At 45.0% G+C, this 26680-nt stretch overlaps 1 protein-coding gene and 1 pseudogene across 2 annotated transcripts in view; both read right to left on the bottom strand.

Moving 5' to 3' along the window:
• PARP6 (poly(ADP-ribose) polymerase family member 6) overlaps positions 1-26016 on the bottom strand; it is a 40861-nt gene extending 14845 nt beyond the window's left edge. The window contains exons 1-17 of the mRNA XM_081084946.1: positions 25864-26016; positions 24270-24526; positions 17548-17743; positions 16671-16748; positions 15364-15458; positions 15134-15194; positions 14739-14829; positions 14229-14295; positions 10178-10327; positions 9116-9326; positions 8318-8371; positions 6412-6507; positions 5743-5835; positions 5043-5168; positions 3786-3851; positions 2805-2872; positions 62-110 (exon numbers count right to left, since the gene is read on the bottom strand). Coding sequence (XP_080941072.1) covers positions 62-110; positions 2805-2872; positions 3786-3851; positions 5043-5168; positions 5743-5835; positions 6412-6507; positions 8318-8371; positions 9116-9326; positions 10178-10327; positions 14229-14295; positions 14739-14829; positions 15134-15194; positions 15364-15458; positions 16671-16748; positions 17548-17550 — 1308 coding nt within the window. The 5' untranslated portion in view covers positions 17551-17743; positions 24270-24526; positions 25864-26016. The remainder of the gene's footprint in view (positions 1-61; positions 111-2804; positions 2873-3785; positions 3852-5042; positions 5169-5742; positions 5836-6411; positions 6508-8317; positions 8372-9115; positions 9327-10177; positions 10328-14228; positions 14296-14738; positions 14830-15133; positions 15195-15363; positions 15459-16670; positions 16749-17547; positions 17744-24269; positions 24527-25863) is intronic.
• On the bottom strand, positions 12246-14176 carry LOC308514846 (small ribosomal subunit protein eS1-like; annotated as a pseudogene). The gene has a single exon. The product of its transcript is annotated as a small ribosomal subunit protein eS1-like (transcript).
• Positions 26017-26680: the final 664 nt, after the last annotated feature.

The following is a 26680-nucleotide window of genomic DNA, read 5'->3' as shown; positions in this document are numbered from 1 at the left end:
TTGGAGGCCCCTCCCTGCCTCACATCAGATATTTAAGTTTAGAGGGAAAAAGGTCACTTACCCTGCTGAGAGGTAGTTTGACAATGTGTGACCTGTTACTAGAGATGATCCTAGGACAAAACAGATAAATCAAGAAAATGACAGAATACGTGTGTGGTTAGGCCATTGTGAACAAAGCAGCAGCCTTGCTGTGCCCTTGGGAGAACAAGCAAGGATTCCAGGGTTGTCTGAATTGTGTGAAATATCCAGGCCACCATCTGAATATTCCCTTGGGTAGTAATGCTTGCATATAAAAATGTAAAAGGAAAGCTAGTTACTGATAGTTAAATAACAGATGAAAGAGAGGGTTGGGAGGTGAGCTGCTACATCTAGGAAGAGAAAAGAATAGAACAAAAGGAAGAGAACAAGAGGTCAGCTAAAAAAATTAGAGAGCAATCTGTATTAGGATGGTGATGAATTACCCTTGGGATTTAGAAACTTAGAACTGAGCTCAGGACCATCCCACTTGAGCTCAGAGGGAGCTTGAATGCTCTTGGGGATGGTGAAGAATGGAGAGAAAATTACTGCTTGGGCAGGAGAAAGAAGCAGAAGAAACTAGAATAAACTTCCTGAGGATTCAAGGATAGACTAGGCTATATGTAGGCTGGATTCAGAGGACAAGAGAGAACAAAGGCATGAAACACTGACGGGTCAGCAAAGGAGCATTATCTCCTATAGTGGATGGTTTAGTTTTTTTGTGTTTTACCCATGTACTTATGATGCCATTCTGGAGGATCTATGCCTGGTCATTCCTCATGCTAAGAGGGAGCATACTGCATTGAGAAACTATTGATGTCAAAGGCTGACTAAAAAGAAAGGGAAAAGCCATGTCAAGAAAACAGAACAGGAATCAAGATCAGGAAGGGACCCATCAACAAAATGGAAAAGGGAACCCACTGTATGAGAGAACATTCCCCAATGATACATCTGATTAGGAGTTAATTTCCAAAATATATAAAGAACTCATAAAACTCAACACCAGGAAGACAAACTATTAAATTAAAAAAATGGGCAAAGGCCTGGCTGGTGTGGCTCAGTGTTTCAATGTTGACCCATAAACCGAGAGGAACCAATTCAATCCCTGGTCAGGGCACATGCCTGGGTTTCAGGCTCGATCCCCGGGCCGGGGGTGGGATGGTGGGGGTGGAGGGTGGGGGATGGGACGTGCATGCAGGAGGCAGCCAATCAATGTGTCTCTTTCATCCCTCTATCCCTCTCCCTTCTTCTCTCTCTCTCTCTCAAATCAATAAAAATATATATTTTTTAAAAGGGCAAAGGACCTGAATAGATACTTCTCCAAAGAGGACATTCAGATAGCCAATAGACACATGAAAAAAATGCTCAACATCCCTAGTTATCAGAGAGAAGCAAATTAAAACTACAATGAGGTATCACTTCATACCTGCCAGAATGGCTACCATCAATAAATCAACAAAATGCCCAGCCAGGTGTGGCTCAGCGGTTGAGCACTGACCCAGAAACCAGGAGGTCACCAGTTCGATTCCCGGTCAGGGCATTTGCCTGGGTTGCAGGCTCGATCCCCAGTGTGGGGTGTGCAGCAGGCAGCCAATCAATGATTCTCTCTTATCATTGATGTTTCTATCTCTCTCTCCCTCTCCCTTCCTCTCTGAAATCAATAAAAAAATTTTAAAAAAATCAATCAATCAATCAATCAATCAATCAACAAACAACAAATGCTGGTGAGGCTATGGAGAAAAGGGAACCCTAGTACACTGCTGGTGGTAACGCAGATTGATGCAGCCACTGTGGAAAACAGTATGAATTTTCCTCAAAAAAATTAAAAATGGACTGCCATTTGACCCAGTAATTCTACTATAGGGAATATGTCCTAAGAATCCTGAAACACCAATCAGAAAGAATATATGCATCCTATGTTCATAGTGGCATTATTTACAATAGCTAAGATCTGGAAACAGCCCAAGTGCCCAGCAGTAGGTGAGTGGATGAAAAAGCTATGGTACATTTACACCATGGAATACTATGCAGCTGTAAAAAAGAAGAGGGGCCTCCTTACCCTATGCAACAGCATGGATGGACCTGGGGGGCATTATGCTCAGTGAAATAAGTCAGTCAGAGAAAGACAAATACCACATGATCTTACTTATATGTGGAATCTAATGAACAAAATAAACTGATAAAACAAAATAGGTCTATAGGTGTGGATGCATGGAACAGACTGACATATTTTGGAAGTGAGGGGTTGGGGGAGGGAGGAAGGAGACTGGAAGAGGTTAACCAAAGAAAAGACAATAGTGTGATGAGGGACAGGGGCTGGGCGGACGGGGACTGGGGGGGGGGGGGAAGGAGGACATCTGTAATACTGTCAACAATAAATAAATCAGAGAGGGAGGGCAGTAGAGAATGGTCAGAATCTTTGCTGAAAGGCTCTGGACAGTCTACGTCACCGGGGAAGACCTTGAAACAGGAAAAGGGAGTAGAAGGATACACTGAAGTTATTTGACGTGAATGGTGTTAATTCCTACATGCAAGGGGCATCAAAAACCTACTGAGAAATAAGAAACTCCTAAAAAGAAGTTGAGCCATCTCAGAATTTGTGGGTTCTCTATAGGATCTGAGTTCTTGTCAAAGCCTGGTGTCAATAAAAACACAAGAAAAAGCAGCCATGATATATATATATAACCTCAGGAAGGAAGCTGAAACTGTCTCTAAGAGAAGGTGTAGGCTCCATGTCTAATACCATGTCCCTGCCCCACTCTGGGAAAGATGAACCATTCTATCCATACCATTGCAGGAGAGGATGGGCCAGGGGATCCAGCTTGTCCATCTGCTTCTTGATTTCCAGATATGATCCCTATAAAACAATAGCCATAAAGTTAACTTCCAGGAGCAGTGAGAACCCTTCCACTTTCCACAGATGACTATCAGGGCCCAGGGCAAGGTAGGTAACGAAGGCAATACAAAGGCAAGAGGAGATGGGTTCCACCCACAAGGAACCCAGTCAGATTGGGAAGATTCATAAATAAATATGAAAATGAGTGAAGATGCTTACAAAACAACATGTAGGTGGGTCTCCCTCATTTTATGCAATTCCTACCACCCTACAAAGTTGATTGTAAATAAAAAATAAATGAAATCAATGTCAGAAAGAATAGGCTAAGGAATCCTGTGGTAAAACTTTACATAAAGCAAGGAGTTCTTGACAAGCAAATCATCTCTCATTGGTGTATCTTATGTATTAATATAAACTGTAATATACAGGATTTGCTAAGAGGCCCACCTGTAAATGAGCACAAATGAATGTCTATTCATGCAGAGATTGCAGACCAGGGGTGGGGAAGTCTGGTGAGGGACAGCTTTGAGTCAAAGGATGGTCACTGCTCCATGTGGCTGCCCCACCCCTAGAAGGATAGAAGATGGAGGTCCCTGGGTCTAGTTCCTTACCTCCAAGCCCCCCTTCTTAACCTCCCAACCCTGGGCAGAGGTCTTTCCCTCACCTAATTCCCTAAGAATTATGAAAAAATAAATATTAAATATGAACAACCTGTTAAGGAATTAGCAACAAAAGCAAAGGTTGAGGGAGACATTAAGAGTAAGAAAGAAGAGTAGTAATAGAGTTAATAATAACAAAACAGAACAGGAGGGAAGACTAAAGTAAACAGTGAGGAATCTGAGTAGCATCTCTAAGTCTTCACTCCACTTCCATGAATTCCAAGCAGAATACAACACTTGTGGCATAGGCAGAGGGCAGGAAAAGGGTAGAGTACCTGGGTCATCTCCCGGATGGACATCACACTATCCAGAGCTTTCTGAAGTCGTTCATAATTCTTCTTCTGTGGGGAATCAATGGGAAGAGAAAAATCAGATGAAGAAAAATGGAGAGTCAAGATGTGAAAAAAAGTAGGCGCAGATATACAAAAAAAGTTTAGGCCCTAGGGGAAGGGTAGTACATCATGGAAAGAAAACAGATGTAATGTCAGATAGTTCTGGTATCACATGCTAGTTCTCTTTACCAATTGAGAATAATAGGGTAAGTTACTTAACCTCTTAGAAGCCCAGTAATCCTATGAATAAATGAAGATAAAAATTCCCACTACCCTAATCTAGATGTTCTGAAATAACATATGTAAAGAACCTGGTATAGTGTGTGACATATAACAATGAATAATAGTCAGGTACTGTGATGATTAATTATGTCAATTGTTAATAGTGTTAATTTCACTGGACAATAGAATGCCCAAACATTTGGTCAAATATTGTTTTGGGGAGTGTCTGTGAGAGGGTTTCTAGATGAGATTAACCCTTGAATCAGTAAAGCATATTGCCCTCCCTAATTTGTGTGGGCCTCATGCAATCAGTATAAAGTCTGAATAGAACAAAAAAGCCAAGTAGGAGGCTCCTCCTGCCTGACTTCTTAAAGCTGGGACACTGGTCTTTTCCTGTTTTTGGACTTGGATCTGGAGACTGCTAGCTTTTGCATTGGAACTTAAATAATTGGCTCTCCTGAGTCTCTAGTCTGCTGACTGCTAATCCTGGGACTTCTGAGCCTTCATAATTATATGAGCCAATTCCTTATAATAAATCTCCTATTGGTTATGATTCTCTGGAGAACTCTATCCAATGCAATACTTTACATATTATCCCTCATTTTTATAACAATCCAAAAGGTAGATATTATCCCATTTTACAGATAAGGAAATTGAGGTTCATTAAGATTAATTGACTTGTCTAACACTACTTAGCTAGGGAACAACAGAGTCTCAAGTGGAATCCAGGTCTGTTTGGCTCCAAGGTTTTTATTCTTCCATTTCATGCCATAATTAATATTAATTCTTCTCTCCTTCTTCTGACTAAGTCAGTTATTTATTCACTAAAACAGCTAAAACTTAGGGCTCAAGAGTTCCCAAGAAACAAGTCTTTCATTTATTCTGATTCTTACTCCAAGAAGCTGTGTAACTAGAATGACATACCATAGTCTCCCACTATTTTCTACTGTTTCTGTTCCTTAGCCCTGACAACTATACCTTAGGGTTAAAGGCCAAAGTCTTGGGATCAGTGGGGTCCACCACAGAGGGATAAGGCTCAAAGATGATGCTTTTTCTAGGGGACTCCAAAGCTGCCCTACACATGGCCACCAGCAGATCCACCACCTTAGGGGAAAGGAGAGAAGGGGGTCAGTAGAAGCCAAATGATTTCTCAGTTCTTGAATACACGTAGTATCCAGAATAAGTCTACCTTTTGGAGTTTCAGCATTTTTGTCTCCTCTTCTTTTTAAAAGCAAATGTGTTTATGGTTTTTCATTAGATAATATAAACTCATAAAATTTTAAGTAACAATGATTTAGAAAGTGATTAAAAAGCCCTGGCAGAATATCTCAGTTGCTTAGAGTGTTGACTCAATACACCAAGGTTGCAGGTTATAATTTTCTATCCATAAATAATAGCTGAATAGTATTTCCACTGTAAGGACATACCATAATTTAACTGGATGCTCTATAGATGGGAGTTGTATCCATTTTTTTTTTTTTTTACTTTTTACTATTACAAATAATAATACTATCATGAATATCCTTACATATGAAAGCACTTCCAGAGGTTAAGTTCCAAGGAATGAAACTGATAGGTTCCCCAGCCTTTTTTTTTTATTATTATTATATTTTTTTTATTGATTTCAGAGAGGAAGAGAGAGGGAAAGAGAGATAGAAACATCAATGATGAGAGATACCTCTGCTCCAGTGGCCACCTCCTCTGCAGCTCCAGACATGACTCCCAGTGTGTAGAAGGAGAAAACACACAGTTCACGAGTACAGACGGCTGGCTAAATGGACATTAAAACACACAGTGGTGGTAGGGGAGATGCAGTAAAAAGGTAATGTAGGGAGGAAGGGATAATCCTGACTTCAGACAACTCTCTAATGAGGCAGGAGTTTGGGGCCCACTGTGTCAAACTTACTGATAAGTTTGAGAATTAATGCTGTCTCTTATACAAAGCCTTCCATAACCTCCCTAGGTAGTTAGATGCTCTCTCTTCAGGCTTCCCAACACTGCTCATATCTCTTCTATACACTGATAGTGAAGTGTCTGTCTAATCACCTAGATTTGGAGTCCTTAAGGACAGTATCATATCCAATTATCTTGGTCAATATCTGATACCTACTTTTAAATGTTGGGTGGAGATTATATCTTCGAAAATATTCACATTGCCTCATCTTTCCTAGTAGGACTGCTGACATTTATTTTTTGAGTAAAACAATTATTTCTAGAATCTCAGGGAGTAAGGACAGAATTCCACCTTTACCATAGAACCAGGAAGAAAGGAAGAAAGGAGAGATAAGGAGGAAAAGGGCCTTGACCAAGGGTCCAAGGAAGAGGGTCACAGAGCAAGGGTTTATACCTTGAGCATGGACCCATTCTGGAAGACATGCTGCTCATCACACACCACACAGTACTCATTCAATGTTGGAATTCTCTGCTCTGCATACTTCATGATCTGGGGAGAGAAAAGATTCTATTAAATCTTTTGGAAGCACAGGCACAGATATGGGAACTATTTTGAACTTCTTTCCCAGCTACTCTCCTTCCTCCCAGCCCTGTACCTAGCAAAGAATCTTTTCCTGGGCCCTGCACTTAGTTAAACTAATGGCCAAACTCCAGAGCTAAGACTATATATTAAAAGTAAAAAAAAAAAAACAAAAAAAACACCAAACCACCCTGGAAGGAGATCTGGGTTAAGATTTCCCTCCTCACTGCTTAATATCACATATAACTTCAGGCAAGTCAGTTAATGTAGGCCTTGGTTTCTAAAGTGGAACATTACTCACCTCATAGAGGTATTAAGAGTAATGAGATGATTTCTATGAAAGTATTTTTAAAACTATTAATCAAACTATTAACATTAGTTGTAGTAATTACAGATTATCTGATGGCAGGGGGTCCTAAGAAGCCATTTCAACTACCTAGAATAATCAGCCTATCCACTGGTCACACCACAGATACAACTCTGTGCTGGCAAGGGAGAATAGATCCAGAGCTCATGCAGCAATATTCTAAAGTATTTTTTAAAGCATTCTGTCTTAACATGGCTTTTCAACCAGGTACATTTCGTGTATAAATAAAGTTATTCCCATTTCAAATACTTTGGGGCTGGTAAAGGGACATGCAAGGGCTTTTCACTCAAATTTATTGAATGCCTATTATGTACCCAGGTCAAGTGAAAGTCTCCTTGATTATGCAATAATATAAAAGACTAGAGGCCTGTTGCATGAAGAGATTCGTGCAATACGCCTTCCTTTCCCCTGGCTGCTGGCACTGGTTTGCCTCCGGCACCCGGGCCCAGGCCTTCGCTCTGGCTGAGTTCTGGCCGGAGCCGGCCCTGGAAACATCAGGCTTAGCTGCTCCGCCGACCCCGGGGCCATGAGGCCTCGCTGCTCCGCAGGCCCCAGAAACATCAGGCCTTGCTGCTCCACCGGCCCCGGGCCGTCAGGCTTCGCTCCACCACTTGGAGCCTACATATGCAAATTAACCGCCATCTTTGCATATCACGCTGATTAGCCAATGGGAGGCGTAGCGAAGGTACCGTCAATTACCATGTTTGTCTATTATTAGATAGAACTGTCTTCTCAGAACCTATACTTCAATAGGGGAGATATGGTGTGTATACAAATTACAATTCAAGGCAGCATTTGGTGTGTGACATATAGGTGCCATAAAAAATAAAAAGCATCATGAGAGCTCAGTAAGAAGAGACATCACTTTCAACTAATTAATTAATATAACTGGAGTGATGGAGAAGATTTTATGGAAAAGATGACACTGAGCCTTGACTGCAAAAATAGAGAGGAAATCCAGTGGAAGAAAGGACACGAACAAAGGTAACAGGGATACAAAAGTGAAAGCATGTCCAGGAATAAAAAGATTTAAAAAGAAAAAATGACCAGTAATGGCTGAGCAGTGAAAGAGGACTATAAGAAAAATTCAAGACTACTTAAGCAAGAATGTTAGGGATCTTAAGGAAATTAGTGTCAATTACTTTCTCATCTCAAGACCTAGGCATTTAAAATCTGCAGTGTACCATTTGGCACTTGATCATAAGTGGTCTGTAAACAGTCTTTCCAGTAATGCGCTAAGCTTCTTGAGGATGGAACTATGTCTTCTTTTCTCTTATCCACATAATACCTAGTATAGTTCTGGGAGTAACTCAGGAAATATTTAATGGACTGAGGAACTAGGAGATGTTAGGGGATCAGATGGATCAGACAACAGGGAAAAGGCTTTGAAATGAAACTTTGGACTTGATTTACCTGGACAAGAAATCCATATTCCAGAGTAGGGATGTTCTTGCAGTGACCACTGACCTGATAAGAGTAAAAAGACAGACCCCATGAGCCTCCTATAAAACTGGCACCTGTATAGACATCACACACACCCTCACTTAGGATTCTCCTAAAGTAGCTAAGCCCTAGCTCCAGTCAGCTTAAGTAATTCCAAAGCTGGAGAGACCTTTAGACATTTCTGCAAAAGGTTCTTAAAAAGAGCTGGCCCAGCCAGCCGGTCTGGCTCAGTGGTTAAGCTTTGACCTATGAACCAGGAGGTCTTGGTTCTATTCCTGGTCGGGGCACATGCCCAGGTTGTGGGCTCGATCCGCACTAGGGGGCATGCAGGAAGCAGCTGATCAATGATTCTCTCTCATCATTGGTATTTCTATCTCTCTATCCCGCTCTCTTCTTCTAAAATCAATAAAAAAAATTTTTTTCTTTAAAAAGAGCTGACCCATCCTTAACCTTCTTCAAGGTAGGTAGAATAGATTAGTACAGCAGCTATCAAGTCTTAACCACACCTAATAAAATCATAAAATGTATTTCATTGGGATACCCAACCCCAGACTTTCTGCTTTATGGCCTGCTATCAGAGAAGCTTAATATAAATAAGTTTTCAGCTATTAAAAAATGTGTTCCATTCCACCCAGTCATGGTACATGCCCAGGTTTGATTTATGATGCTTGGAAAACCATTCTTCCACCTCATTTTAAGAAGCTATACTCCCACAATTCCACTCCCACCCTCCTGATACCCAAGTCAAACCCGCCCCAGCTCATGTACCAAAGGAGAGGTCCGTGCTGGGGGAGGGAAGCCCAAGTGCTGGGGGCACAGGAGACCTGCCTGGGGGCTGGGAGAGTAGCCAAACACTTCCACTTTGGGGTTCTTCATGGTACAGGAGATGGAACGGTTCATGAGGCGCCCAACCCGAAGCTCTGGTACAGCAAGTTTGCCTTTCAGCATGGAGTCCTGTATAATAGGGAAACTGGGAGACCTGGAGAGAGAGCAAGGAGAAGTGATTAAACTGGGGATTCAGTATGAGTCCTAGGAGAGGTTTGGAGACAGTGGGTCCTAGGACAGAATAAGTGAAGTAACCTAAGTCAAAGATGGACATATGAAGGAAGTTCTACTGGATCTAAAAACTGTTAAAATAAGTAAATAGGTCATACATCTGAATTGATTTTTATGTCATTATCTATGTGTTTTTCTGGTAATCTATTTCTATTTTCACCCTTACCAGGTATGGGATGATCCCTTGGAGAGAATGCTTGTTTCACTTACACATTGTGTGTGTGTGTGTCTATTTACCGGTATATACATATGATTAAGTGCTAAATACTGTACTAGGCAAGAATTAATTTCATCCCATAGAGCCTGATGTCCTGACTGTCAACAACAGTACCTGGGAAGCTGCAAATCTGGGCCTGTATTTGCCTTTGGGAAGATCAGAAAGCACAGGAGGGGTGATGCTTTATTTATTAGATAACTGATAAAGCAATGTACCCTTGCATAAGAGCAAGGAGTTGGTGTCTGCTCTCTGACTCTGCCTCGTTAGGATAGGGAATAAGGACAAGGGTCAAATAAATATGGAAAGATTAGCATACATTTTTCCAAATACATACCAGTTAGGTATTGTGATTTACATAAAGAGTGAGGTATAAAAATTGGGATCAGGAGTAGAAGGACAAGGAGCACATGTGGATACTTTTAGTAGTTAAAGGTACAGAATTCAGAGGACTCAAGGAGAGGACAAAATAGATATATTTAGGTAATCAAGAAGGTGGGGTGGGGGATTAGACAAGACCAAGGTGACTCGAGATGATGAGCTCCCAGAGAAGCACTTACTTGGGGATAGGTGAGAAGATGCTGAGGCCAGCTCGGAACTTCTTGATGGTACCAGTTGCCTTGAACCAACTGTGCCTCTTCTCCTGCTGGGTCTTCAAGAAATCGTTGCTGAGATGTTTCCATTGTTGGGATGTGAACATACCAAGGATCCTAAGGAATGAAAGAAAAAGGGCTTAGGAAAGCTCAGGCAGGGGAATAGGCCAAGAAATAGGACTATGAAAGGCAACTAATCTAAAATTCAGACCCAGGGACTGCAAAAGTAGTTGTGGTGGCAGAATGTGTCTGAATCCCCTCCCCGTATGACTTTAGCACATGAAAATGTACTGTCCTAAAGTACCTCTTTACCTAACTAGGGGGTAAACACCCACTCCCATTACCTAGTCTAATAGACCTTAAAAATTCTGAGATGCTTTGCCTTTAGAGGGAGATCTCAAAGGTAAGCATACAAAAGTTGTGAACCTTGGAATTTGTTGCCAAGAATGACTATATACAGAGAGTGAAACAAAAATAGTGGTAGAGAAGTAAGTATCACCCTCTGCCTTGTGAATAGTGAAGAAAAAAACTAAGGACATGAGAGGTATTGACACTGTCAAGTGAAAAATTACATCCCCAAATTTATGATTTTCAATTTGAGCTGGGCCCTCAGCTAGTCTTCTCAATCCTTTTATTTGCCCTCGATCAGTCTCTCTAGTATTACTCTAAGTCAGTGATTTTCAACCGATTTTCAACACCGGTATGCCGCAAGAATTTTTAAAACATGTAATACCAGGGGCACTGACCTTTTTTCCCTTAGATTGTCAAATTTAAAATGACAACACTCAACACAACTATAGCCACCTGGTTTGAATTAATAAAAATTATACTTTTTTTTGTCCTACCAGTAGAAAAAATATTTTTTGGTGTGCTGCAGAATTTTAGTGCATTGAGATGAAAAAGGTTGAAAATCGCTGCTCTAAACTATTATCTTAAATACTTATCACCTTCTTTAAGCAACTAACTTCACCTTCAACAAATGACCTCCCTTTCTTTTAGAGAAAAATAGAAGCCACCAAATATCAGCTCTCTTGATTTTCCAACCTAACTACCAAAAAATCTATTTCTATTTTCACCCTTACCACAATCCCTCCATTCTTTGGAGACAAGGTAATCCTATTATTAAGGATCAATGCCTCTGTTTGTGCTCCAGCTCTCAGCCCCTTTTTGTCTCTTTAGGGACCTTGATCCATCAATTATCCCCCTTTATTATCAATTCCTTTCCCAGTCTACAAAAAGTTTCAAGTTTCTGCCCCTCAGTTTGGCTACCTAGCTACCTCTCCCTCTTTTCCTCCTATCCTCATTCAAATTTCTCAATCTATACTATTGTTTCTACTTTATTGCTAACCACTCACTTTTCAACATATCCCACCTTCACCACTCCACCACATCTGCTCCCATCTTGATGCTAAATCCAACAGAAACTTCTAAGTTCTCTTACTTATCCTCTCTGGCACCTAGTCTTCCTTGTAGAAACTCTTCTCTTTGCCTTCTGTGACACCATTCTCTTCCCATTCTTCTCCAACTTCTCTGACCCATCTCCAGTGTTTCTTATTCTTCTGCTTACCCTGATAATTTCTTGGGTATTTTGTCTGGATGTTAAAAGGTGTTTTGCCCTTGATCTTTTCATTCCATCATGCTCTCCTCTAGCAATCTCCAATTCTACACTGGTTGTAATCTCCACCCGTAGACTGATATACATCTTCAATCCTAATCTCTCCTCTAAGTACTAAATCTACATATGTATCTACTAAGCATAGCCACTTAAATATCCCAAGGTTACCTTTAAACAACATGTTTAAAATGGAACTAATTATCTATCCTCATTCCACAAACCTGCTCCTTTTTTTTAAATCCCTATTTAAACTGGTGGTATTACAATTTACCCAGATATTTGGGATGGAAACCGAGGAGTAATTTTCCACTACTCCTTGGCTTATGACCACATACAATATATCCAAATCAATCTTCAAGTCTTACTGATTAAAAAAATATATCACAAATAGAATTTTTGTCACCATTAAATGTCTGAATTTTAACCAGATTCTTGGACTGGGGGTTCATATCCATCCAGCTTGTTCAATTTTAGCACCTGTCTCATCTCCAGTAGCTTTTCCAGAACTGCTACCTTCACCAGAAAGCTCCATGAGTTTTCTCAATTCAAACTTGGGCTTCTCCAGCATTTTGACTTTACTAGCAAAGACATCATGGAGCAGATAAATAGACTGGCAGCCTTTCCTTTGTCTTTTCCCAGTGCTATCTGGAATCAGTTTATTGACCACTTCTCTCAAGTCATTTACATCTCTCAGGTCACAATTACCATCTTCTTCTGGATTTGGTGGACCTGTTGATGCTGAGCATAAGAGGTCTTCTGAATCTGATTGTTGCATTTTTTAAGTAAACCAACACAGAATAGACACAGTAAATAGCCATCAGTAGTCTTGACATCAACAAGAGCTTCAATCACGGTCTGCTATTTTTTGACCACGGAGCACATTTTGTCACAGGTAAGATTCATGGAAATTAGTCAAGCAGTTGTGCCCTGAACATCCTCAATTATTAGCTTGAATTTTCTAAATGCAATTTCATCATTCTGCAGATCAGCTAGGCTTGCTTCAAAAACACAACCCTGGAAATCATCAGATGCAATTTTGGTTCCTTGACTTCTGGTGACTAGTGTTTTTCCAGTATTTCTTATATTAAACATAGCTGGTGCTTTCACATCACACATATCCTTCTTAGAAAATGGATCAACCACTTTTTTCTTTGCTCCTTTTGCCACCCTTCATAAGGTACCTGTTCTTGCTGACTGACATGATGCTGCTCAGAGAGCCAAAAAGCAAGTCTTATTGATTCTATACTTCATAAATCTCTCCAGTCTCTCTCTCATCTCTATTCTTACCTGCAGTCACACTTTGATTCAGGCCCTCATCATTTCATGTCTGGACTTCTACAAAAGCCTCCTAATAAACTAGTTCTGATCTCTTGTCTCAACCCCTTCTACCTATTTTGCCCAGTGCTACGAGAATAGTGTTTTTAACCCTTTGCGGTCCAATTTTATTTTTGGAATTCAAACAGTCTGGTCCAAATTAATTGACGCGATTGAATGTTGAAGTTATCTGTCTCACTAGACCTCAGCTCGACGTTGGACCTGCTCCTAGCGCCTGGTCTGTCGAGTCAGTCTCCACATTGGCCCGAAAAAGGTTAAAGTTAAATCAACTATGTCCTTTCTCTGCCTAAAACCCTATAAAACTCCCACTCCCAACAACATAAAAGCCCATGATCCTCTCTGATTTGGACCCTTTCCTGCTTTTCTGGCTTCAGTTCCTGCCACTCTTCCCTTGCATTTCACTAGCAATATTAACTGCCTGAAGCTTCCTACATACATGCTGCTTCATGTTACTGTGCCCTAGCAAATGTTATTCACTCTTAGAGTCTGTTTATACAGGCAACTCTCATCTATCCTAGAAAATCATTATTCATCTCCCTTGTATTCATTCATTCATAGCCCTCCTCCTGCCACCAGACTGAGTCACTCCTTCCTCTGTGTTCTTTCTAAAACTTGTGTATTCACTTGTATTAGAACATGTATCTCCACTGGACTCTATTTGGAATTCACTGAGGGTAGACTCTGTAGCTCAATTCTCTTTATATACAAAATACTTAGCAAGGTGCTCAACACATTCAATAAATTAAAACTGTCTGAGCTCCTAGACCCCACTTTGAGAAAACTACAAGAGGAAATGTGAAGAGAATGGCTCTAATTCCAGGGTTGTACTTTTGCTTAAATACTAATGAACCTATCTTTTTACCTTCAAAATGTCTCAAGGCCGGACACCCCAGAACCACAGGCTCCTGTGCCTAACCATAAATTTGGCTCCCCAAATTTATTTTAGTCTTTTTTGGGCATATCTCAGAAAGACATTTTGGAAGAAAACATTCCATCCAAGGATGGACAAATATTCCATCTGCCTGTCCATCCACCTATGTCTATAACCAGAAAGATCAAAGTTCTTACTTTTTCAACTGAAGACCCAGCCCAAACCCTTCCTTATTCGATGGCTGGAAAACCTCAATTGATGGTTCTGCAAAGAGAAGAGAAAGCTCCTAGTATGTATATGTCTCTATACTCCTGGGAATCCAAAGCCCCAGTTCAGTGGACTAGCTTCCTCAGATTCTAACAGTACTGTAAACAATAATGGTGGAGAAGCAAAACATTTGCAGCAAAGGGGTATAGTCTGGGAGCTGACTGACCAATTTCAAATATCCTCAACTTCTGTAAGGAAATTGAGGGGAAGGGGAAGAATAAATAATACCTGTGAACTAAAGAAAACAATTTCATTAACCAAGAAGGATTGGAGAGTTTACTACCAGTTGACAGGGAATGAAGACACGAGTGAGAGGATGCTGAAAAGCCCCTATCAATGGCCTGCAGATCATGTCCAAGGGCCTGATTCCTAGTACTTCTCATCTCTCTTAATTTAGGACGTTGGATTAGTTCATACTTGCCCCAAGTCACTGCCTTTACCTGGTCCATCAAGGTATTGAGAAAGAGAAAATCGCAGCCTCAACACAATAGGTTCTGTCCGGAGGACCTTCCAGGCTGTAGAAACTTCCTCCTAAAAAAATAAGGTCGTACCCGAGTCACAGCACCAAAATAAATAAGTAAATAAAAAAGAACAGAAGAGTAAGGGAAACAGTTTCCAATTTAGCAACAGAGAGAAACAGACCTGAAATTTTTCCTATGCGACACACACACATGCACATAACAGTACACACGTCTGTGTATTGATGTTCAAAAAAAGACAGGGACGGAAAATACATGCTCCAAATATAGCATTCAGGAATAAGACTCCTGGGCTACATGAAAAAATCCATTAAGTCCAGCTAGATATGTTGTTGGCAGGTATTAGCACCACTTACATCAAGGAAGCTGATGTTGATGTGGAGGTCAATGTCCACGTCATCGATAGTTCCATATTCTCTATAGAGATACAGGCAATCACAGGTGAGACTCATTAAGGGAGAAAGAAGGGAACAGAGACTGAGGTAGGAGAACTGAGCCAGGGCTAGGGGAGAGGGAATGGTAGAAGGTATCTCTGTACTCAGAAAGAAATGGCTTGTCCACTGCCATCTCTGAAGTGGAATCCCACCTGACAGATACAGAGTTCTCACTGTAGATCTCCTTCACTGCTTCAATGTCTGCATCAAGCTGTGGGTGTCGATATAGGTCAGCTGCACAGCTCCCCTGAGTCAGTAGCAAAAACAGTAGGGGGGAGGAAAACAGAGGGGTAAAGAGAGAGGTGAAAAATAAAATGAAGAAACACCAGGAGCAGGAAAATTAAACAGAAGCAGTACATATAAGCAAAAAGCTATGTATACACAGGGGCTCTTGGTGGCTGCCCTAGCTGTGGATTTCATTGACAGACCAGTCTCTCTCCATCACCAGTCTAAGAAGTTTCAATAGACAACTGCAGGCTTTGCTTAAGGAATTCACATCCTTAAGTCTCAGCTTTTCCTCTCACACCTTGACCAGAATACTTAGGTGTCCCTTCTATGAAAACTCAGAACAGACCGAAGAATACAGAATTTAACTCAGCAAGGTTTTATCTGAAGAGTCCAACATTCCGGCTCAAGATCATGCCTTGGGTAGTGATGGCATTAAGCAATCATTGGCAGGTACTTTTTTTTTTTTTGAATCCTCACCCAAGAATATATTTTTACTAACTTTTTTTTTATAGGGATAGAGAATAAGAAAAACATCAATGTGAGAAAAAACAACAACATTGATTGGTTGCCTCTAGTATGCACCCCAACCGGGGATCAAACCCACAACCTAGGCATGTGCCCTGACTGGGAATTGAACCACAATCTCTTGGTGCATGAGACAACTCCAACCAATTGAGTCATCTGGCCAGGGCACTGGCAGGGTAATTTTCCCATAATGATTGAAATGATCCCACTGGCTAGTGAGGGAAGTTATAAAATAATTATTTCCAAAGAACATATGGGTAGCTCTGGCTGGTGTTCCTCAGTCGTTAGAGTGTCAACCCACGTACTGAAGGGTCATGGGTTTGATTCCAGGTCAAGGGCACATACCTGGGTTGCAGGTTCAATCCCTAGTCAGCCCATATGGGAGGCAACCGGTATTTCCCTCTCTCTCTTTCTCCCCTCTTCCCTCCCCCTCTCTCTAAAAATCAATGGAAAAATAACCTTGGGTGAGGATTAACAACAACAACAAAAGAACATTTGGGTAGTCTCCATGTAGAGAGGATGTAGTTTACTCTAGGAAAGGTATGAGTCCCAGGCAAGAGCAAGGATATATCAGCTCTAACAAGATAAAGCTCAAACCACACCAACATTGTATCTCTGGTCCAGAATAATCTCTTTCACTCCTGATATATCCAGAGAGAAGCACATTTCCACCACCCAACATGGATGATAGACGCTGAAATCTCACCTGAACTCCATATAGAAATTCCTCTGATTCATTATCTCCCTCTGAATCATCATCATTCCAAAACTGGCCTTTGATGTCCTAGTAATGAGAAAGAAGCATATAACCCTTTATTTATTTATTTTTATTTATTTATTTATTTTTATTTTATTTTATTGCTTACAGTCTTACAAAGGGTATTACATATGTGTCCCTTTTTTTCCCCCGCCCTTGACAATCCCCTGGCCTCCCCTACCCCCCAGTGTCTTATGTCCATTGATAACCCTTTATTCATCCCTGTTACCCCATGGAACAGAGAAGAGTGACAGGGTGGAAAATAGATCCCCACAAAGAATGGAAGAAGGTCCCTTGGGATAGCATAATTGAGTCACTATCCCTTTATTCCCCCCACCTCATCCTTCGGGAGCATCTAAGTCTTCTCCTGAATCTGGTTATAACCATGGCCTAGCTCTCTTTTGGTAGGATGGAGAAAAATAGGGAATTTTGACCTTCTTAAGTGTCAGCTATGATTGAGGGTCTGGCAGCCAGAACGGGGAAGGATGCAAAAGAATTCAATGTCAAGGTTGGTTCCTAGGCATTATCTAAGTTCTATATAGGCTAGCCTCTTCTAGAATCATCTAGCGACCCAAGGCAGCTCCAAAGCATATGTAAACTCTCTTGTCTCATCACTCCCTTTCTATCTTTTTCCTTCCCAAGAAAATCAACCTATACACACATCAAGTAATACTGTTTCCATGCCTCTTCTCCTTCCTTTAATTTCAAAGAACCAGTCTACCTCCCAAAGGGGTGGGAAGGAAAATACCAGGAAAAGATGAGGTCTGTACTTTGTCCCATCTACCCCTTGGATGATCAGTTGCAGAGGTGGGCAGTCAGTCCTCACCATTGGGTCAATGGGTCACACACACTCCGTCAGTGCTAGGCAGCACCCCTCCATACCACCAGCTGAACCCAGGCCAACGAGATGGGCATTTAGGAGGCCAAAAAGGGAGACAAGGGAGGGGAGTGATGTCAGAAGATGACTGGAGATCTGCTGGGGATGGTAGGCTCTGCTGCTGTGGTGGTAACAAGTCACTGTCCTGTAGAAAGTAGACGACAATTGGTTTCACCACCAGATAAAAACTAGTGTATATACACAGCCACACATGTTTATGGATACACATTTATTATACACTAGAGGCCCGAAGCACGAAAATCCATGCAAGAGTAGGCCTTCCTTCCCCCCGGTTGCCAGCACCGGCTTCCCTCCAGCACCCGGGACCCAGGCTTCCCTCTGGCCACTGGCACCTGGGACCCGGATTGCTTCCTTCCACCCCGACTTTGTCTGGAAGGACATCCGGAATGATACCTGGAAGGACATTGGGTCTAATTAATATATTACCCTTTTATTATCCTATATAATAAAACCCTAATATGCTAAGTGTCCAGTGGTCTGGTCAGCCATTCAACCAATCAAAGCATAATATGCTAATGATATGCTAAGGCTGCTCAACTGTTTACTATGACATGCACTGACCACCAGGGGGCAGACGCTCCGACCAGTAGGTTAGCTTGCTGCTGAGGTCCGGTCGATAGGGACTGAGCAAGACAGGCCAGACACACCCTGCAGCCCTCCCACGGTCCCTCCCCAGCTGGCCAATCTCCCGCATCCCTCCCCAGCCTTGATTGTGCTCTGGTGGGGTCCCTTGGCCTGGCCTGCGCCCTCTTGCAATCTGGAACTCCTTGGGGGATGTTGGAGAGCCAGTTTGGCGCAACAGCGGAACGACTGGTCACTATGACACGCACTGACCACCAAGGGGCAGACGCTCAACACAGGAGCTGCCTCCTGGTGGTCAGTGTGCTCCCACAGGCGGAGCGCTGTTCAGCCAGAAGCTGGGCTCATGGCTGGCGAGCGCAGGGGCAGTAGTGGCAGCCTCTCCTGCCTCCATGGCAACGCTAAGGATGTCCGACTGATGGCTTAGGCCCGCTCCCCCCTACGGGAGTGGGCCAAAGCCATCAGTCGGACATCCCCTGAGGGCTCCCGGACTGCAAGACGGTGCAGGCCGGGCTGAGGGCCCCCCCCCGCTGCATGAATTTCATGCACCAGGCCTCTAGTTATAGATATGTACAGACACTTATACACCGAGACATACTTGCATGCATGTGCATACACTTGTACACATAGATCTTTATAGATAACGAACCCTGAAAGCCCTATAGAAACATAAGACATTACTGTTCTATTTAAGCTGGAGAGTTGGGAGTGGAGAAAGTTCCTGCTCTAGTTCATAACACTGTACCAACCCTTGCAGACAACCAGGTGTTTATGCTACTCTATTACATCAGTTCATTTGGAACATTTTTCACAGTAACAACTTCCATCAGAATCAGATTCTTTGGGAAGTTTTTACCCCCAATTACTTCTACAAGTCATCATTATCTCTTATTAAACATCAGTATCACTAGAAACCTTTATATGACAATCATAGCTAATTTAAAAAGTCTTCAATTATACTGAATACCCTCTGGTAGGCACAGTCTGAGCTGTTATGGCCAAAATAATGCCCTGGACTTATCTTGGCACCTTTTCCCAAACCAAAATACAATAATAATCCCAATAAATGCTCAGAAAAACACGAACCCATAGTCCTTTCAAAAAAATAAGAACCACTATTCTGGGCCTTTCTGGGTTTGCTTGTATGTCTCACCCACTCCAACCTTAAACAGAGGGCTTCTTGGTTTCTAATATGGTTCTGTTGAACCTTCTTGGTTTCTAGATCAGAGGTTTTTGAATGGGCTTTGTAGATCTGTAGCATCAGTACAAACAGGGAACTTGTTAAAAATGCAAATCCAAGGAATCCTACTGAGATCTACTGAATTAGAAACTCCAGAGGTTGGGGGGGGGGGGGGCAGTAATCTGTTTTTTAAACTTTATTTTTATTTCAGAGAAGAAGGGAGAGGGAGAGAAATAGAAACATCAAGGATGAGAGAGAATCATTGATTGGCTGCCTTCTGCACGCTCCCTACTGGGGATTGAGCCTCCAGCCCAGGCATGTGCCCTTGATTGGAATCGAACCCAGGAACCTTCCTTCCATAGGCCAACGCTCTATCCACTGAGCCAAACCAGCTAGGGCCAATAATCTGTTTTTTAACAAGCCCTTCAAGTTATTCTGGTGCATAAAAATTGAGAATCACTGTTCTAAATCCTTGTGTTCCAAGGACCTGTGGTGTTTCCCTCAGATACCAACTTAAGCCTGGTAACTGACCCATTATGGCGACCTAAGGCACAAAGCCAACACAAACAGCATAGCAGTTCCCCAGCCAACACTACCTGACCCATCAAAAACAATATGCAGCATAACCAATAGACACAGACACTGGGGTGGTGGGGGCTTGCCCAGGGTGGAAATGGCTGGGGGGGTGGGGGGTGTAAATTGGGGAAAAGGGAGACATATGTAAAACTTCAGACAATATCCTATCTAATAAAAGAGAAACATGGTAACTAGCCATACCTCCACTACCCTTCCCATTGGCTAATCAGGGTGATATGCAAATTAACTGCCAGCCAAGATGGCGGCCGGCAGCCAGGCAGCTTGAAGCGAACATGAGGCTTGCTTGCTTCAGTGATGGAGGACTCCAACATTCCCCGCCTGCTGCTGCCGGCCTCTGAGCTTGCAGTTTGAAACATTGTTACAAATATAGAAGCTAAACAAAACCTCAGAAACCTGCTTTCAGCCAGCCAGGATCTCAGAGCTGGAACTGAAACAGTGTTTCGATTATAGAACCCAAACAAACCAGATACCTGCTTTCAGCAGCCAAGGCTTCAGAGCTGGAGCCAAGCCTCAGAGCTAAAGCTGGCCCAGAATAAAAAAAAAGAAAAAAAGGAGCGGCTGGGAGCTTCAGTCACCCCCCAGCCTGAAAACAGCCCTTAGCCCCTCACCCAGACTGGCCAGGCACCCCAGTGGGGACCCCCACCATGAAGGGTGTGTGACCAGCTGCAAACAGCCATCATCCCCTCCTCCAGGCTGGCCAGGCACCCCAGTGGGGACCGCCACCCTGATCCAGGACACCCTCCAGGGCAAACCAGCCGGCCCCCACCCGTGCACCAGGCCTCTATCCTATATAGTAAAAGGGTAATATGCCTCCCAGCACCGAGATCAGTGGAGCAGCGAGGCCTCCCAGCACCAGGATCAGCGTGACGGGGGCAGCGCCCCAACCCCCTGATCGCCCTGTGGCTCTGTGTGTGACAGCGGGCGGGGCCACAACCTCCCTATCCGCCCTGCTCTGTTCGTGACAGGGGAAGGCACCCCAAACCCCTGATCAGCCCTGCTCTGTGCCTGATAGGGGGGAGCTCCCCAATCCCCTGATCGCCCTGCGGCTCTGTGTGTGACAGGGTGAGGCGCCCCAACCCCCTGATCGGCACTGCTCTGTGTGTGACAGGGTGCAGTGGCCCGAAACCCCCAATGGGCCCTGCTCTGTGTGTGACGGGGTAGAGCCATAACCTCCCCATCGGCCCTGCCCTGAGTGTGACAGGGTGCGGTGCCCCAACCCCCTGATCCGCCCTGCTCTGTGTGTGACAGGGGGCGGTGCCCCAACTCCCCTATCGGCCCTACTCTCTGAGTGACAGGGGGGAGCTCCTCAACCCCCTGATGGGCCCTGCTCTGTGCGTGACAGGTGGGAGCTCCCCAACCCCCTGATCGACCCTGCCCTGTGCGTGACAGGGTACGGAGCCCCAACCCCCCTGATGGGCCTTGCTCTGTGCGTGACAGGTGGTGGCGCCACAACCTCCCCATCGACCCTGCCTTGAGTGTGACAGGGGGCGGTGCCCCAACCCCAATTGGCCCTGCTCTGTGCGTGACAGGGGGTGGCGCCACAACCTCCCTGTCGACCCTGCCTTGAGTGTGACGGGGGCGGTGCCCCAACCCCCAATCAGCCCTACCCTGAGCATGACTGAGGGTGGCATCGCAACCTCCCAATCCGCCCTGCTCTGTGCATGACAGGGGGCGGCGCCACAACTCCCCAATCAGGCCTGCTCTGAGCCCGACCAGGGGCTGCACCTAGGGATTGGCCCTGCTCTCTGCCACCCGGGAGCAGGCCTAAGCCAGCAGGTCGTTATCTCCCGAGGGTCCCAGACTGCGAGAGGGCACAGGCCGGGCTGAGGGACCCCCCCCTCACCCCCCCCCCCCGAGTGCACAAATTTTTGTGCACCGGGCCTCTAGTATGTGTGTGTGTGTGTGTGTGTGTGTGTGTGTGTGTGTGTGTGTGTGTGTATATATACTGGAAGCCTGATGCACGACATTCATGCACTGGGGGGTGTGGGGGTCCCTCAGCCTGACCTGTACCCTCTCCAATATGGGAGCCCTCTCCAATCTGGGAGTTTCTGTCTGTCTTTGCAATCAGATGAGCAAATTGTCTGAGACCCCCAACTCAGTTTGGTTTGTTACTCAGAATAATAGAGGCATTTTTTTTTCTTCTTTGCTTCATTGGTGGAGATTTCCTGGAAGTTTTAGGATATCTTCCCTTTAATTTTTCCTAGATAGTCTGATTTTACTTATGTCTCTCACCTTTGCTTTCCCTCCATCCCCCACCACAACAGTGCTCCAGGCTCACTTTGCTCTAGTGCAGCCATGGGCAAACTACGGCCCGCGGGCCGGATCCGGCCCGTTTGAAATGAATAAAACAAAAAAAAAAAAAAAAAGACCGTACCCTTTTATGTAATGATGTTTACTTTGAATTTATATTAGTTCACACAAACACTCCATCCATGCTTTTGTTCCGGCCCTCCGGTCCAGTTTAAGAACCCATTGTGGCCCTCGAGTCAAAAAGTTTGCCCACCCCTGCTCTAGTGTCTAGATCCGTCTGCTACCAGAACTACAATTCCCAGCATTCCTGGTGCTCCGCGCACTCTGGGCTTCCACTTCCAGTCCTGGGGCTGCCACCAGAACTACTATTCCCAGAATTCCTGGTGCTCCCCATGCTCTTAGTTTTCCCTTCCTGCTCTGTCTCCATCCCAAGCCCTCCCACTCTGCCAAGTCCTCTAAACCCCCAGCTCTCCCTCTCTGCTCTCCATCTGGCAGCTTGGGGAGCCAAGTTCCATAAGCCACTCCACTCTCCGCCAGCTCTCCCACTCTGATCTCCACCCGGTGCCTGTGTATGCAAATTAACCCGCCATCTTTGTCAGGTTAATTTGCATACTCACTCCTAATTGGCTGGTGAGCATAGCGGAGGGATGGTAAATTTACATGTTTCTCTTTTATTAGATAGGATACTAGAGGCCCAGTGCATGAAATTTGTGCACTGGGGGGGGGGGGGGAGGGAGGTGTCCCTCAGCGCAGCCTGCACCCTCTCCAATCTGGGATCCCTGTGGGATTGGGCCTAAACTGGCAGTTGGACATCCCTCTCACAATCCAGGACTGCTGGCTCCCAACCGCTCACCTGCCTGCCTGCCTGATTGCCCCTAACCGCTTCTGCCTGCCAGCCTGAACACCCCCTAACAATTCCCCTGCCAGCCTGATCGTCGCCTAACTGCTCCCCTGCCGGCCCGATCGCCCCCAACGACCCTCCCCTACTGGCCCAGTCGCCCCCAACTGCCCTCCCCTGCAGGCCCTGTCACCCACAACTGCCCTCCCCTTCAGGCATGGAAGCCCCCAACTGCTCTCCCTTGCAGGTCTGGTCCCCCCAGCTGCCCTCCCCTACTGGCTTGATCGCCCACAACTGCCCTCCCCTGATGGCTATCTTATGACCACAAGGGAGTCGCCATCTTGTACAAGGGCATGATGGTCAATTTGCATATTACCTCTTTATTATATAGGAATATAGGAAAACATAAAAAAACAATATGCAAAAGGAAATTGAAAGGGAGGTTCTTAAAGATGAAATAGCCTGATTTCTGAGATCTACTTTAAAATATCACTCTAGCACAAAAAAAGAGAGGGATAGATGAAATAAGAATGGCAAATGCCAATTATGGATGAAACTGGGTGACAGGTACATGATGGTTTCTTGTACTCTCAACGTCTTAAAAAAAAAAATCAGAGGCTATTCTTGTACTCTTACCAGGGCTCTCCCTAAAAAGTCAACTCTAAATGTAAACAGGAAGATTATCCCTGAGACTCCACAAATGCATCCTTGTCATTTTTCAAACATACCAACCAGATTCCCACCACAGGGCCTTTGTCCCCTGCTGTTCCCACTTCTTGGAATGCTTTTCACCCATATGTCTACATGGCTTGCTCCTTCACTCTTTCAGATCTCTACTCTAAGGTCGCCTTGACCATCCTATATAAAACAGCAAAATCTCAACACAAACATACTAGCACACTCTATCCCCCTTGCCCTGCTTTATTTTGTTTCACAGCACTTATCATGCTTTGACATCCAAAATGTCTGTTTATTGTGTTTATCTTCCACCACAAAGTAAGGTCTGTGGTGGTATAAGTTTTAATTAACTGTTTTCACTGCCTCTATTGCCAGATTCTCAACACATATTTATTAAATGAATGAATCAATCAATCAACTGTCTGCTGGATACTTAAGTCAAAGGGCAAATACATCTAAGCACCTAAATGCACCTACACATAGACAAAATCATTCAAGAAGGATTTTAAAAAGCAAGACTCCATTCACCTTTAAGAGTAGCTGAGAACCGGAATATGAAGATCTGGGGGCTGGGTTTGTGAGACTTGAAAATGAACAGTCAGGTGCTAATCTGGATGATCACAGAGGAACAGAGGAGGAGGCACTAATGTGCAGCCTAGGCTGTCTTGAGCTGGGCGGTAGGATGACGGCAGAGTGGGTCAGAAGTTCTAACTTCCTCCAGGTCTTTGTCACTGTGGAAGTCAAGAAACAGCCTCTCTCCAAGGGCTGTGGTTGCTTGGTTTCTGCTGTTAACACAAGGAGAAAAAGGTAGTTCAGAGAGGATTTTTCTTGTCCAGGAAGAAACAATTCAGAAACTACCATCTTTTCCAAACCAGGCTGTTTCAGTGAAAGATACTTGCCACTTTCTACTATCAATGCCCATTCCTCTCAGGAGATGGAGAATGGGTTTAAAAGGCGAGGAGTGGGGGAATGGGAGTGGTGAGTCATGAAATTCAGCCTCAGATATTTTTCAAGAGGAATAAACCTGAGAGATAACCTATTTCAAAGCTTTCATGTTATACATAGACTACAGGTGTAGGGAGGTCAAGCAACTTGCTTAGTATAGAGCAGTGGTCTCAACCTTGGCCGCCACATTATTATCATCTTTTTAAAATCCTGATTTCTGGGCCTCATCCTCCGGAAATTGTTTCTTTGTTATGGGGTGAAGAAACAATTTCCGGAGGATGAGGGCCAGAAATCAGGATTTTAAAAAGATTCCCAGGTGATTCTAATGTGCAGCGAAGGCTGAGAACCACTGAGGAACTGAAACTTAAGCATATTTGACAGGTCTTAATTACATCTATCTTTACATGATGTGATTTTAACTAATTTAAGGGGTTCATAATGAGTTAAGCAAGAAAGACCTGATTCATCTAGAGGAGGTAAAGGAGGGACCCTTTTCAAAAGAAGCGGGGCCAAATGTGTGTGAGCAGTGTCGAGGGGCGCCTCCAGCTCCGAGAATGCTTTATGGATTTTCCTGGGAACAGACCGAGTGGGAGTAAACCTCGGTCTGGATCACAAAGGTCCTCCCCTGGTCCACAGGCGCTCTCGGTGCGACAGCTTCATCTAGTCAAAGACCGCCACGCTTAACTCTGGGGCTGGCTCCCAGCTTGGGGTCTTGGGAAAGGAGGTTACTCTGCTCCGTATCGAGTGCTCTTTTCTCAGAAAGACGAGGCCACCGAACAAAGAGTGCGGAGGAGGACCCACCGAGGGCGGTGCTCGCAGAACGCTATCTCGGGTACCCCGTGGAGGGAGGAAGCGGGGTCTGCCCCCCAAACACGAGCCGCCACCGCGCTTCCAGGACAGGCCCGGAGGCCTCCCGTGGGGGAGTCGAAGTCTCCTCCGGAGACCCCAAGGACTCCTGCTTCCCGGGGAAGCAGGTCTACGCCTGAACTGTGTGGCCCGCCGCCCGGCCTGGAGCGGAGCCTGCCCAGCCGAGGGGAGCCCCTCAGAGCCACCCGGTGCAAGCCCCTCACTTCCTCTACCCCGGCCGGCGCGGCGGGCCCCGCTCCCTTCACGCGTCCCAGCCGCCCCGCCCCTCCCCGTGGAAGCCGCTTCACAGGTCGGCCTCGCGAGTACTCACGGCGACCCCGGGCCGCGCGCGGCCGCCACTGAGGGGACGAGCGGCCCGGGACGCCCCGCGGGGGCGGAGCGGCAGAGCGAGGGGCGGGGGCCGGGCCGGGCCGGGCGGGCGAGGTCGCGCTTTCCCCCCGCCCCGTCGTTCCGTCACGGGCGCGCTGAACTATTCTGCGCATGCGCACACAGCGATCCCGTGACCACGTGGCCCGCTCCGGACCAACCACCATGCGGCCTGCCCCCTGGGCGCGCAGCTGCTGGGGACGCCTGGCTGGCGGAGCCTGCGCAGTGCTGGCTGGTTGGGTGGGCGGTGGGGCAGGGGGTGCGATTGGGAGGAGGTGGGGGTACGCCGTAAATATCAGGTGGGTGCGTGAACAAACAGGAGGGGCTCTGCGGGTGCGCGGAGGGCCTTCCAAAAGAGACGTTGGCATTTGGCGCCCCGTGCGGTTGGGAGGAGTGAACAGGGCAGGCAGTCCGCAGCTGCTTCTGGGTATTGGAGGGTATTGGAAGTCAGGCCGGCAGATGGAGATTGAGAAGGGACTCCTGAGGCCCTAATGATTCCAGAGATCTCTGGTTTGTAATGGAAGTCAAACAGTTCAGGGTTTTTTCATTCTTACGTTTAATACATTTACTCCCCTGGCAGCTGCGGTGTGCTGAAAAGCACTCTGACCGTCTGTTCCGACAGTGGGGTTGTGGAGAAAAGGGGGAACATATTAGAAGGGACACGTTCAGGGGGCTACTTGGCAGGCCTGGCATACTCAGTAACCCAAAGTAACCACACAGGATGGTCTGATCGAGACTCCTAACTGGATAGGTCATGGAAG

This window comes from Myotis nattereri, assembly GCF_964212035.1.
Source record: "Myotis nattereri genome assembly, chromosome: 1".
Lineage (NCBI taxonomy): Eukaryota > Metazoa > Chordata > Mammalia > Chiroptera > Vespertilionidae > Myotis > Myotis nattereri.
This window is presented reverse-complemented; position numbering and strand designations above follow the sequence as displayed.